At 44.0% G+C, this 13,942-nt stretch overlaps 1 protein-coding gene and 1 long non-coding RNA gene across 3 annotated transcripts in view; one reads left to right on the top strand and one right to left on the bottom strand.

Annotated features, from left to right (window-relative positions):
* LOC147021875 (uncharacterized) overlaps positions 1 to 12,056 on the bottom strand; it is a 75,900-nt gene extending 63,844 nt beyond the window's left edge. Inside the window, exon 1 of the long non-coding RNA XR_015060976.1 lies at positions 11,943 to 12,056. This is a non-coding gene — a long non-coding RNA (uncharacterized LOC147021875). The remainder of the gene's footprint in view (positions 1 to 11,942) is intronic.
* The window catches only part of LOC147021874 (uncharacterized), a 57,787-nt gene that overhangs the window by 14,525 nt on the left and 29,320 nt on the right, over positions 1 to 13,942 (top strand). For both annotated transcript variants that reach the window (XM_085892287.1, XM_085892288.1), the window contains exon 4: positions 3,879 to 4,039. In XM_085892287.1, the coding sequence (XP_085748413.1) occupies positions 3,879 to 4,039 (161 nt within the window). The remainder of the gene's footprint in view (positions 1 to 3,878; positions 4,040 to 13,942) is intronic.

The raw sequence follows: 13,942 nt of genomic DNA, 5'->3' as shown, positions 1-13,942 counted from the left end.
TAGTCTGATCTGACCTGACAATGGGATCCATGGATATTGACTCGAGATCCATCTGCTAGTATGAGATGGTGGATGTTAAAGATCTCACAATCTTACTTTTAATTTACAATTGATCACTGGCTTTGACATCAACACAGGCTTAGATTATGGACCCAAAGCATCAAAAAGATACGTATAATTAAATCAAACAAAGTTTCAAATGGAGCACATCGCCACCATTAGGACATTTAAATTATATCAGATATGGCAATAAATTGGAATTGTTGCTCCCAGCTTACTGGCTCGATGACAGAAGATGCCATTTGCATTTTTACCTCCTCCATCCCTACTCCATTTAGAATCCCGTGTGAGCATGGGCAACTTGCCATTGTCCTTCGATGAATGGTAGGCAAGAATTTGGCGAGCACTCTTGCCAAGTTACACATTTATATTCTAACTACCGCTGAGAAGGTATTGGCAATGTTCTATATAATTCTGGATCAGGGTAGTGCATGATGCATGTGTGGTGCATGATGATGTTGATTAATTTGTGTATGACCTCTTGGTGTATGCCTGTTGTTGACTTAATGGTTAGGGTGGTAGGCTTTGGATCCTAGGGTCCTGAGTTCAAATCCCACTCAGCTGTTGAATTAATACCAGGTGGGGTTAACTCGGCCCGTCATCCTTCCGAGGTCGGCAAAATGAGTGCCAGCTTGCCGGTATACCGCGTCGGAGTGGCGACCCATCCAGGATTGTGCCCAATAGCCAAGGAGACTGCTTAAGCAGCACCAACACTCTGCACAGAGTATGGTCCCGATCTCCTCTCCTGTCCTCTTGGTGTGCTAACCAGGGCAGCAAGATTTTCCCAAAATGTTACATTCGTCACATGAACCAAACGTCCAGCATTTCCTCCAGCAAGTCTTTTCAGCTTGAAGGACCTTCGGTTCTTTGAACTGTGTCCTTTCAAAGGGAATGAAATGAAAGGGAGACCTGCAACAAACGATTTGACACATATGTAAACGATCCACATCCAAATTCCTTTTAAAGCAGAATATCGAAAACAAAATATATACATATGCTATTCCTAGGATGGATGTCACACTGGGGATCGGTCTGCTAGTCCGAGCTCACAATGTCTTGAGTTGTCTCGTCTCGGGGTTCGATTTTTGAATCGATTTCAAAAAAAAATTTTTAAAAATGTACTGAAAAGAGAAGCAGAAACCGAGCAGACAAGGAAACAGGCAGAAAAAATGTGAAAGCGAAGAGCTTGGTGAGAAGACATTTGAATGACGAAAACATCGACATGAATGTGAAGTGGAGTCGAACGATGCACGTCGTGACACGATTAGACACCATTCACTTCCCGATATTTCAATAGTTCTCGATTCTGATCGTTTTTATTTCCCGTTCATCGTTAAACAAATGTTCCAAAATTTCAACTTTCTTTGCAGAACCTTTTTTGCAGTTTAGAAATTCCAGGTTTCCCAGAAACATACATAACGAGCATACCTTGGCACCTTATGCCTCGTACATATGCCATATTTAGGATTGGCATTTTCTTCAATATTATCGAGTTCTTAAATATATATTTTTAGTGTGCAATTTCCCCCCCAAAAAACATATTCCATTTCAGGCTAACATGTCCAAATTGTCCCCGCGGTATCGAAGACTTTGCGTGATATTGCTCATCGAATACCTTGCCAATTTCAGTGAACCCCCACGAGATGCTCGACTAATTGGCGATGCAGATGTAAAACGGCTTCAGAAGGCTAAAAAGGTCATATTCAATTCATAGCACGACAGAATCTCGTGGAAACGATTGATGATCATGCAGGATGAATACTGATGAGATAGATCCTCGGTAAAAAAAAAAAAACCTGAAAATTGAGATGCATCACACATTAAACATTTAACAAGCTCGGCTGTATTGATAGACTTTGTTTTGAAGTGTTCTTCATATTCTCAGTTTCAGGACATCTGTTGGTCAATAATATTTAGGCCTTGTATACACGGGAGATGAATCCAAGAAGTAATATCCAGACTAATTGATTTCTATGCAAATCAATTCAGTTCCCAAGGCAACACTAAAGGGGCAGTAGTAAAATCGGCTGTTGGGGAAATTGAAAGAAAAATATAAATGTCACATCACCTCGTTGCCGTCCAAACAGTCGTGTGAATTTAAGGATGTTATCAATCTGAGCGTTGTGTTCATTGCATTGCTTCCATTTTCATGCGGGGGGGGGGGGGGGTGCTAACAGGATAGCTCAGAGATAGCTTATTGGCTTTATAGCTGTGCAGTCTGGGTTTGATTCCTGACCCTACTATAAACTGTCTTCCTGTTGCTTTTCAGGTATCGCGTTGCCAAATGAGTATGGCATCCTTCTGATGCACCTGAAGGTGGATGTCTCTACATGAGAGCATTTAATTGTTAAAGACCCCATGGTAGCTTTACAAACAGTCGACCACTTTATGCCAGTACCAAGTCCAGACTATAAATTCCTCATCTGATGGAGAATTGCTTTGGCAGTCCCCATCAAAGGAGTGGTGACTTCTCCAGAGTACATTTATCTCCACGCTTTTTGAAGACAGAAACGGAGGGTGGGGGGGATATTGTAATCAGCTCAGTCTGTCCATCATGTTATCTCCTTCTAAACAGTTGTGCAGAAATTCACCAAACTTGGTAGTTATGATCAGCACATGGCAAGTGAGGTACAATATAAGTATAATTTTGGCCATGTCCGCGGGGCAGGGTCAAAATTTGAAATACGACAAAATGCAATTACAGGCACATTTTAAAATATTTTTGGATGAAACCTTGTATATGTAATCAACATGGGGGGACGCATGAAATGGGCGATGATCTTTTTTGATTTGATGCCCGGGTTCATGCACGGGGGGGGGGGGGGTGAGGACTTAGAGTCAAAGGGGTCAAAACAGAAAAACAAAAATCGACTCAAAATTTGATATTGGGTCATTCCTCGTGGAATGCTTTCCCATCTTTCAACTTTACTCGAGATGGGAAATGTGGGGATATGCAATGGCGCCAAAACAGTCTTGCCAGGTTTGGTGAATTGCTACACAACTGTTCAGGAGGAGATAGCGTGACGGACGGATGGACGGACAGATAGAAGGAACCAATTAAAATATCCCCCCCCCCACCACCACTGTTTTCTTCAAAAAGTGTGAGGATTAAAATAATACAAATACTAATAATAATTGAGGTGAAGAAGAGGAATATTGTGCAGAATGTACAAATACAAAATGGAAGTAAAGAGCAAAGTGCAGCAGTGAAAGGGAAGTTTGTCAAACGTTTTCGTTTTCCACACTTTTCAGGAACTGCTTTACACTTCTTAGAAACCGAAGTACAGGACAATTAATAGATCCTGAACCTTTGTCTTGATAAGTTATGCACATAGCTGATGGCATAAACATATAAACATATATATAGCTCGATTTTGGGTTATATGTGAATACTGGGATGACATGGCACTGTCATCAAGGCATAGATAAAAAACCAATTGGCATTGACCTTTTCCCTCATTACTTACTGTGTGAGCTAATTAATGCCAGCATGCTTGGAGCAGCATTGCACCCTGACGACATTTCACCAGAATGGAAGTTTTGGGCTAATTCCAGCTCCTTTCAGATTAAATCCCGGAAGGCAACTCGATGATGAGCATGCTACCGAGTGTCAATCGCACATTGAGACGTCCCATTTTCCAAAGCCACGCTCAAAACTCGAACTTACTCAAGCCTCATTGATCTCCGAGTTACTCAGAATCCTTATACTACGGCTTAATCAGCAGAGGTTAACTCAAACTTCACTCACTCAACAAAAGTCCTTTTTTTTTTTTTTCTTGAACTTCATGTGTTTTCCAAAGAGTGCGTCCTTTCTTCAGGTGTTCACCATGGAAAAGGCAGGTGCCGTGGGTGTTGTGGTTATGTCTCTGCCGGGTCATCCACCCCAAGACATGAATTGCAAGGACGAAGAATGCAACACACCCATCAGCATTCCTGTTTCAATGGTGCCTTATACTCCCAGTGTTTTCACAGCATTGAGGTTTGTAACAATCTTTGTTACCTCTGCCACCGAAGGTGGAAGGAGGGTATGTTTTCACCCCTGTCCGTCTGTTTGCCTGTTTGTTGGGTTGTCGCTAGACTACCGTTATTCTCATGTTTTCCGTCTGTCTGTTTGTATGTAATGGACAGCTCTGGAGGCCAGAGGAGTGAACCGATTTTGATGAAACTTGACAGGGAGGTTCATACCAGGATCTAGTTGTATGCTTTTGAGCACCGTTGCTATGGATGCCACTGTTGCTAAGCAACGGGAGTTTGAAATTTTTGAAAAAATCCGAAGAATATTTATATATATATATATTTTTTTTTTTTCGAAAATCAAAAATCGGCTTCCGCACTTGTATGCGCACTATAATCAACCTCTTTGTCAAAAAAATTTCAGCCCGATCCGTCAAAAACTGTATGATTAGTATGCAATTATATAGCGACCACCCACGTCGCCTACCGGCTTGTCTGTCTGTTTGTGTGCAGGATGTCTCAAAAATTTGTGGACTGATCTGGATGAAATTTTGTGGACAGGTTGGGTGTGCGACAAGGACGAACTGTTTAGATGTTGGTGGAGATCCGGATCCGACTACTAGAATTTTAAAGTGATTTCTTCACCATTGAGAGATCGTGCTAAACAGATATATAGCATGATATCTCAAAAAGTTGCGGACGGGTTCAGATGAAACTTTGTGGACACGTTGGATGTGTGACGAGGAAGAATTGATTCAATTTTGGTGAAAATCTGAATCCGGATCTAGATATGAGAATTTTTTAAATGATTTTTTTTCACCATTGAGAGACAGTGTTAAACTCATACAGAGCATGATATCTCAAAAAGTTGCGGACAGGTTCGGATGAAAATTGTTGGACAGGTTGGGGGTGTGACAAGGAAGAATCGATTCGACTTTGGTGAAGATCTGAATCTGCATCTGGATACGAGAATTACGTAATTACAAAGTGATTCTTCACTCTTGAGAGATCACGCCAAAAACGATCCAGAGCATGATATTTCAAAAATGTATTGGGCCCCATATGTTCTTGTGGATCAGGCATTGCGTGGTGGAGGTATGTGCTCTACCGAGCGCCCTTCAACTTTTCTGTGTTCTTGTGTGCAAGGTCAAGGCTTGAGGAAGAGCTGGAACATTGAACGGATTAGGATGCAACAGAACAAAAGTAACAGCAGGATTGAAGGACAAAATATGGGACACTTGGACAAACAATGGGTGTGTGGAGGAATGAGGGGAAGGGGAAGGCGCATGGGATGGACAAGATGGATACAGAAGCAAACTCTCAGGAAGGAAAAACTGGAAATTTGTAAGGAGGTGGGCTTTGACATCGGGTAAAGATGATTAATGGGGATAAAAAAAAAGACCATGGTTTGGGATGGGGTGGGTGATCTGAGATTTGGAGAGAAGAATGAGATTGAAGAGAATGTGGAAGTTGGTTCTCCAGTTGGGAGAAAAGAGGAACAAATGAGTGGAGGTAAACAGTGATTCTGTATTTTGGGGGTTTCACCGGAAAGGGGTTGATTGTGGACCCTGCAGAAACCTGTTGGGGCGGGGGAGGGGGGATAAAGTACAGAAAAGGCAGGGGGTGCAAGACCAGAAAGGAGGTGCGAGAACACAGAGAGCTCACAGGCCTGTCTGCAAAGGGAAAGTGATAGTTCCATAGACTCGGCTTCATTAAAGGCCGTTCTAATAATCTTGAAGCGTCAAGCCTTGGTTTCCGTGGCGTCAAGCTGAGAAAGGTGTGAGGCAGGGGGAGCCGACCCAGAGGGGAGACCAGTACTCCATCAAGCTGCAGATGAAGGCCTTGTTGGTGGATAGGAGGTTTCGGTGTAATCTTATTTGATGTTGTCCCATGTTTGGTCTTCCTTTCTGATGTTTCCTTTGACAGTCATAAAAATGTAATGGAGGTCATGCCATGCATCTTTTATAACCTAAATCACTGTGCTGGTTGCATAATTTCTTTGGAATTGGCATTTGGCCAGGGCACCAACACACATTTACCTGGGTGGTGTTTTACCTAATTAACCCTTGCAGCTCCAGCGGTCGAATTGCCAGCCCACAATTGTTATTGTCGGAATCAATTTGAACTTATTTTCTCTAATTGTACATTGCATTCACATTTGCAGAAGGCAATCCTTCTTTCTAAGTTACACATGTGAAAATAATTTTGAGAAATTATTATCAGAGGCATCTAAAAGTAAAGATTTTTTTTATCTGGCAAGTCCCACATTCCTATATATTTTCCTTAAGAAATGCTTTTCAGCTCTTCCCAAATATTTTCCTGTTTACTGTGTTGTGAAAATGCCCACATTACATTAATTAGCATTACATTGATTACATTAATCAGGGGGGGGGGTTAGGGGGTGCATTGCATGAACTAGCAGAGTAACCGCCCGATGGGCGATCTTGTTCCGAGCATGCGACGCGTTCTTGTGATGCATACCTTTATTTGGGGGTATACAAGTAGCTGACAGCTCTGTATATGCAAAAAAAAAAAACCCAGGTAATACTTACATGAGGCAAAAACATACCGACTGCTAATAATTTAAAACACATCACTGCACTGGAACACGAAGGGACAGGAATACTGCACTGTAAAATGGTGGAGACTCGTAGTACCTCGTAGAGGTGGCACTACACAACACGCATTCACAAAGATAATTTGCATCCCCCCCTCCCTGCCCCCCATGACCACCAGCAAAAATAAAAATACCCATATACACTAACTGGGGTCACGCTGACCCTGTGTAGCAGGTCGAGATGTAATCAGCCCAGAACTGTAGGAGGAGTAGCATGACAAACAAACACCCCCCCCCCCAAACAAACACACAAACACCAGTCCGTGAATGTGAGTCAGGATGGATGAGGTCATTGGTGTTCTCCTCTGAACACTTGGCTTGCGATATGGGGAACCCAGGTTATAGTTCCATTCACTACACCTCCACAAATGCCAATGTAATTAATGTGAGGGTACACTGATGTCTTAGTCCTGCATTTGATTTATGTCCAAGCTCCTTCTTGAGCCTGAGATCGATGAAAAAAATATATTTTTTTAACCTCTGCCACCATAGCCTGGTGTTGGCTCAGTGGTTAGGGTGGTGGATTGGGATCTTAGGATTCTGAGTTCGATCCCCATTGTCCACTGAATTAACACCAGGGGGTTGACTCAGCCTGTCATCCTTCTGAGGTCGGCAAAATGAGCACCAGTATACTGGCAATTGGGGCACTGCATCAGTGGCATAGCCGTGCCCCTAACCAATGATGCAACCACCAGCCAAAAAGGCAGCAAACGATGGGAACCTCTGCCACTGGCGGTGAAGGAGGTTATGTTTTCATCCCTTTCTGTCTGTTTGTTTGTTTGTTTGTTTGTTTGTTTGTGTGCAAGATATCTCAAAAAGTTATGGACGGATCCAGATGAAACGGTGGATTTTTTTGGGTGCGTGACGAGGAAGAATTAGTTCAATTTTGGTGAAGATCCGAATCCGGATCGAGATCTAATAATTTTTAAAGTGATTCTTCACCATTGAGATATAGGGCGAAACCGATATATGGCACGATATCTCCAAAAGTTGTTGGCGGATTCGGATGAAACCCGGTGGACAGGTTGGGTGTGTGACCACAGCAATTTGATTCGATTTTAGTGAAGATCCGAATCCGGATCTAGATCTATAATTTTTAAAGTGATTCTTCGCCATTGAGAGATAGGGCGAAACCGATATATAGCACGATATCTCCAAAAGTTGTGGGCCATTATTTGCCGTTGCGAAAGAAATTTTACACAACCCACATAAAGGTCTTTTTGTTTGTGAAGGCCGTTGAAGCCTACATTAAGAGGGGGACAAGGAAGAGGGCTGGCAAGAGAAAAAGCACATACGAGTTAAGGAAAGGTAGAGAGAGAAGGTATTCGATGTGTATTTTGTTCATTGCTTTGCTGGTCCTGTTCCCAAGCAGGTGCAGGCTGTGTGTATGTCCAAAGCACACTACATAATAACGTGCCACGATTCGAGAGGATCGCACACCGACCAGGCTTGCCAATGCATCAGCTCCGATCCAGCTGCCGTTTGGGCTGAGAAGATCTGCGACAGATTTTATGCCCTTATCGGTAAAGCGTTGAATAAAACACCTATCAGCAGGCATATCATGGAAAAAGGAGTTGTAGAACAAAGGTTCTTCCAGAAACATCTGTTTTGTGTAAGATTGTGTAGCTCTTGTTATTGTCAGAGCTTGCCACACATTTAGCTTGCTCTGATAGAAACCAGAGAGGGGGGGATGTGTCGATTTTGGAAAGGTCCATCAGGAAAAGAGAGTAGTCATAGCCTAGCCTCCCAGCCTGTTGCAAAAGGTGACGAGCGACGTTGACCCATGGTGGAGAGGGTCGCGTGTATAGCATGTGAACAGCAACCGAGAGTCGAAAGGCCATTAGCCGGCTTTTTATGTTGACCAGGCCTTGTCCTCCATCGGTCAGTGGTAAGCTGAGGACCCCAGGTCGCAGCCAGTGTTTTCAGTCCCAGAAAAGGACACGAAGCACTTCTGGAGCTGTTGAAGCAACACCGCTGGAGGATGCGGCACAAAGAACCTGTGCCATAAGGTAGAGGTCACCAGTGTGTTGATGACCAAGACCCTTCCACGATATGACAGTTGTGTGATCAGACCTTTCCATTTTTGCAGTTTACCCTCAACAAACTCAAGCAGACCAGCCCAATTGTTTGCTACTGTGGTATTATTACCTAAGAACACTCCAAGGTATTTCACACCATCATTGGCCCATGACAGTGGAGCAGGAAGTCTTGGCACCAAGTAGCACAATGGACCGAGCCAAAGGGCGCTCGTTTTGTTCCAATTTACTTTGGCTGAAGAAGCCTTTTCAAATAAGGACAAACAATAACGAACGATGTTAATGTCATTGATATCTTGTACGAATACACACACGTCATTGGCGTATGCCAGTACTTTGATGGGCTGTTCAAGCTGGGACAAACTAACTCCTGTTAGTCTACAGCGCAAAGAAACCAGTAGGGGTTCAATGGAGAGAGCATAAAGCAACCCGAAAAGAGGGCAACCTTGTCTAATTCCCTTGTTAATAGACAAAGGTGCAACAAGTTCATGGTTTATTTTAAGCACACTATAAATATTATTGTATAGTATTTTAAAATAAGAGATTAAGGTTGAACCAAGTCCAAACCGCTCAAGTACTTCGAAAAGGTACCGATGGTCGACACGGTCAAAGGCTTTCTCCTGATCAAGGAGAAGTCCTAAATCTTTAGGGCTTTCCTTGCACAGTTCAATGATGTCTCTCACAAGGGAGATGTTGTCATAGATGGAACGTTTTGGGACACAGTAACATTGGTCTTCCTTCAACAACGAGGATAAATAATGAGTAAGTCATGATGCCAGGGCTTTTGAAAATATCTTATAGTCCGTACATAACAGAGAGATAGGACGCCAATTTTCAATTCTCAGCATGTCTCCCTTTTTTGGGATGAGGGTAAGAAGAGCTCGTCGGCAACTCTGAGGTCGCTCTCCAAGCTGGCAGCTTGCATTCAAGGTGTTAATGAGTTCTGGACCCAATAAATGCCAAAACTTCTTGTAAAATTTGGTTGTAAGTCCATCCAACCAGGTGCTTTCCCAATGGCAAGGCCGTGCAGGGCAGTGCCAAGTTCATCTAAGGTGATGGGTCTTTCCAGTTGGGAACGCCCACCTGCACACAACACTGGCAGGCCTACGGAGATCGAGGCGACACTGACAGGATTTATTTGTTCCATTAAATATATTTTCGAAAAGTATTCCTTCACGAAAGTTTGATTTCTGATTGTGTAAAGGTAATGGATGAATCTGCCAGTCGCAGCTGAGAAAGCTCTGACTGGGAAGACGTTTCTCTAAGGAAAAGAAGTACTTGGTTGGTACGTCTGCCTCATTCAGGTGTCGCACCCTCATCCGAACTAAGGCACCACATGCATTCCTCTCAGTTATTTCCTTTAATAAGGACTGTTTCTCAGTTAAGGTTTTTTGTATGTTACTATTATTTTGTCCGATGACCCGTCGGAGTTGTAAAATCTTGAACTGTAATATTTTCTTATCTTCATGGTCAGCCCTTGTTGAGAAAAACTGATACTGTTGACAGAACCCTTTAATTTGGGTTTTTACTGAATCCCACCATATCAACGGGTTAACGGAACAGCTTAACTTCTGTTCTAGGAGAGCCGTCCAGAAGGATTCAAAGGCCTGAGTGAAGTTGAGGTTTTCTAGTAAACTGTTATTGAATTTCCAATGAGAGCTCCCTGGACATGGTTTAGAGAGTTGAATGAAGACTCGAGCTAGGGAATGGTTGGAGAAACCAGAAGGCACGATATCGGATTTATAAACTCCATGTAATAAATGAGAATTTACATAGATGCGATCAAGCCTCGCAAGTGAGGTGTGGTTGTTTAAACAACGACACCATGTATAAGACCGATCAGAAGGGTGCTGTATGCGCCAAACATCATGGAGATTATATTTCGCAATGATGTTTGCAAAAAGTTTTGCGGTACATGGTTGGGGTTCCGGCCCGTTTTGGTCACATGAAGCATTAACAGTACAGTTAAAATCGCCACCAATAATTAGACAAGTCTGCAAATCCAGTGTTTGCAGGAACTTTCTCAGTTTGGCAAAAAATGAGATCCGCTCGTCATTTTTGCTTGGAGCGTACACATTGAGAATTGTGAACTTGACCTGATTGATAGAGAAGGTCACGGAGGCAAGGTGTCCATCAATAATACTCATAAATTTAAGGCAGTATGGATGTAAATGTTTCCCGAAGACAAACATGATGCCTGCCTTCGACGTGGAGTTGTTACTGAAGAAACATTCCTTGTCCATAAATAGTCGCCACTGAGCCTGAACAGATCGGACAGCATGGGTCTCTTGTAACAAAGCTATGCGAAGACCGTTGACCTCTACCAACTGTTTAATTTGGATCTTGCGGAGCGGATTCCCGCCACCATTAACATTTATTGTTCCAATCTTGAAACTGGCCATGAGGAAAATAATCGCTTCTAAGAATAGGATCAGAAGCGGGATAATTGATTAGGATTCCTTTTCGCCTTGGCAATCAATTTTTTAAGCGGTGACAGTGTGCCTGGTGGAAAACAAATAAGTCAGGCTTACGTACGATAGCCTGAGCACACTCAAGGAAGGATGGTAGATCTGGAAAGTATTCCATCAGGTTTATATTGCGTTTCCTGTATGTATTTTGTAAGAAGAGTCTACTTTGTTCGGGGGGGGGGGGGATGTAGGACCTTGACTGGTCAGCTTCTCCACCGTTTCCACCTGACTGTTCCTGTTTGCTTCCTCCAGGTCAGATTCGTCAGAGTCGGTTTTAGTTTACGAGTCGCACAAGTTTGTACTGTCCTGCGTATCGATACTGTCGTCAGTATTGACACACGGATCTGTACTGATTACCACGTCTATGTGCTCTTCCATTGTGGGAACATCTGGTGAAGTAACAGAAATAAACGGGGGGTGGGGGGGTTGATGAAACGGAAACACCATCAGCGGATGCAGAGATCTCACTTCCCTCAAACGTAACGGTGTTATCGACCTCCAACGGTGTGGAGGTGTACAGTACTTTGGGGGTCTCTCGTAAAATATTCATTTTAGCATTTCTTTCGTTTCCAGCTTCACCACGTGATGAGATGGGAGCAGTAACAGGGTTAACGTTTGTTTCACTATTTCCCGCTGACAAGGATTCAGGGTTAACATTCACCGAAGTGACAGCAGGATCATCACCAGTGGTCTGTGTATCACGGTCAATGGACTTTCCAATGGGAGAGTTTTTAACGAGTGAAACAGTTTCATTTACTGCGATAACAGGTAAAGAGGTCTCTGTAAGGGAGACGTCGATGTCCTCACCGGCAAGTTGGGTAAACTTGTTGGTCGTGGGTACCGGGGTCCGGGTCCATTCCATAGGTACCGGGTCCATTCCGTGGGTGCCAGGGTCTGGGTCCATTCCGTAGGTACCGGGTCCATTCCGTGGGTACCGGGGTCCGGGTCCATTCCGTAGGTACCGGGTCCATTCCGTGGGTACCGGGGTCCGGGTGCATTCCGGGTAAGCCTCGTAGAGTGATGTCAGTCACAACTACAGGAACATTACCGACAGATTCCTCGTTTGTAAAAGCTCCTTTCTTCTGGGTTAAACGACCATCAGGTAAAGTCTTTCTCTTCTTTGATGGAACGATGGTGAAACCATCCCAAACATTCGTTTTGCTATTTGGACTATCGGACTGAGAGGACTGGGCCTTATTACCGGACACAGGATTCGCTTCCTTCACAGTCGAGGAAGAAGAAGAAGAAGACGTATCCTTGTTGACGAGGTTTGTTTCATCGTTTGACGAAATTGCCTTTGGGCAAGATCGTTTCAAGTGTCAGAAATTATCACATTCGAAACATTTCAGGGTGTTAGTGGTTACGTAGACTTGGTAATCATGATTATCAATTTTGAGTTTTAAAACGATGTTCAAGGTTCTTTCAGCGTTCGAGGGAGGAAGCACCACACAAGCTTGTCTCCGAAAATACATCACAAGCTTCGTCCGATCGTCCTGGCTCCGTAAAGGTAACATGGTGATCCGAGAAACCACAGAACCATAACGAGATAATTCGGAGATCAGCGTCTGATTCTTCAGGAAAGGAGGAGCGTTCGAGATAATGACCTTCACGGCCGGTGTGTCGAGGGGGGAGACGAGCACGAAATGTCCGTCATCTTCCAACTTCGATCTTCTCATCCAAACTCTCTCTTCCTCATATGTGGAGAGTTCAATTGTCATCATCCCAGTTGGCAAGGTGTGGGTACCTCTCTCACCTGTCATGGCACCTCAGCAAAAGCTTTCTGCGACTCATTGGGACTGACTCAATCGGTCAACTTTCCCACCCGGATCTCAACCAATGGTACTCCGTCTCTTCTGGATCTGATTTTGACAAATTTCCCTGACAATATCTGCTGCTCTTCCTCCGCTCCAATCGGTTCTTCTGACCACGTCCTTGTCAAAGTGGACATCTCTCTGGCTATTATCAGAGAACCACCTCACCGCTGTCGAGTCTGGCATTTCACTCAAGCCGACTGGCAGGGTCTCCAAGCAACCATCAAACTTATAGACTGGTCTCCTATCACTACTTTCTCCAACATCAACTCATCCTGGGAATTCTTTCAAAGAAACTTGCTCTCCCTCATGCACAGATTTATCCCCTCTCGTCTTCAGTTGTCCTCCCCTTCCTCCCGCCCTTGGTTCACTGAAGCTTGTGGCGAGGCAGTTGTCCTGAAACAACTTGCCTTTGCCTCATGGAAAGCAAACCCAACTGAGGGCAATCTCAGTTCCTTCCATAAAGCTCGGAACAAGTGTGTATCTACCCTCAGGAGAGCCAGAAAACAACATCTTTCTCATGTGAAGTCTGAACTCTCAAACCTCTCTCCCTCCTCAAAATCCTGGTGGCATCTAATCAAATATGTTTCTGGTGTATGTTCCCCCTCCATCCACTCCCTTACCTCAAATGGCAGAACTGCTGATTCCACACGTGAAAAAGCTGAATGCCTAAACTCGGTGTTTGCAGCTAAATCTTGTGTCCTAAACCCATCACCCCATCACTTTCTCTACCCACCTTACCCAGTCGCACCCAACTGTCCCTGGACTCTGTGTCCTTTTCTCCTGACAAGGTGGAGAGCTTGCTGTCAAACCTCGACTCAGATTCTGCAACCGGTCCAGACAGCATCAGCCCACGTGTCCTCAAAGCCTGCTCTTCTGCTCTTGCTCACCCTCTCTCTGTTCTATTCACCCTCTCATTTGCTCAAGGCCATCTGCCATCTGCTTGGAAATCAGCAAACATCACTGCCCTGCAAAAAAAGGGTGCAAAAGCAGATC

This window comes from Eptatretus burgeri, chromosome 8 (assembly GCF_056783735.1).
Source record: "Eptatretus burgeri isolate ZD-2024b chromosome 8, Ebu_testis_v1, whole genome shotgun sequence".
Classification (NCBI taxonomy): Eukaryota; Metazoa; Chordata; class Myxini; order Myxiniformes; family Myxinidae; genus Eptatretus; species Eptatretus burgeri.
Note: the sequence above shows the minus strand (reverse complement) of the source record. Positions and strands in the feature narration are given on the sequence as shown.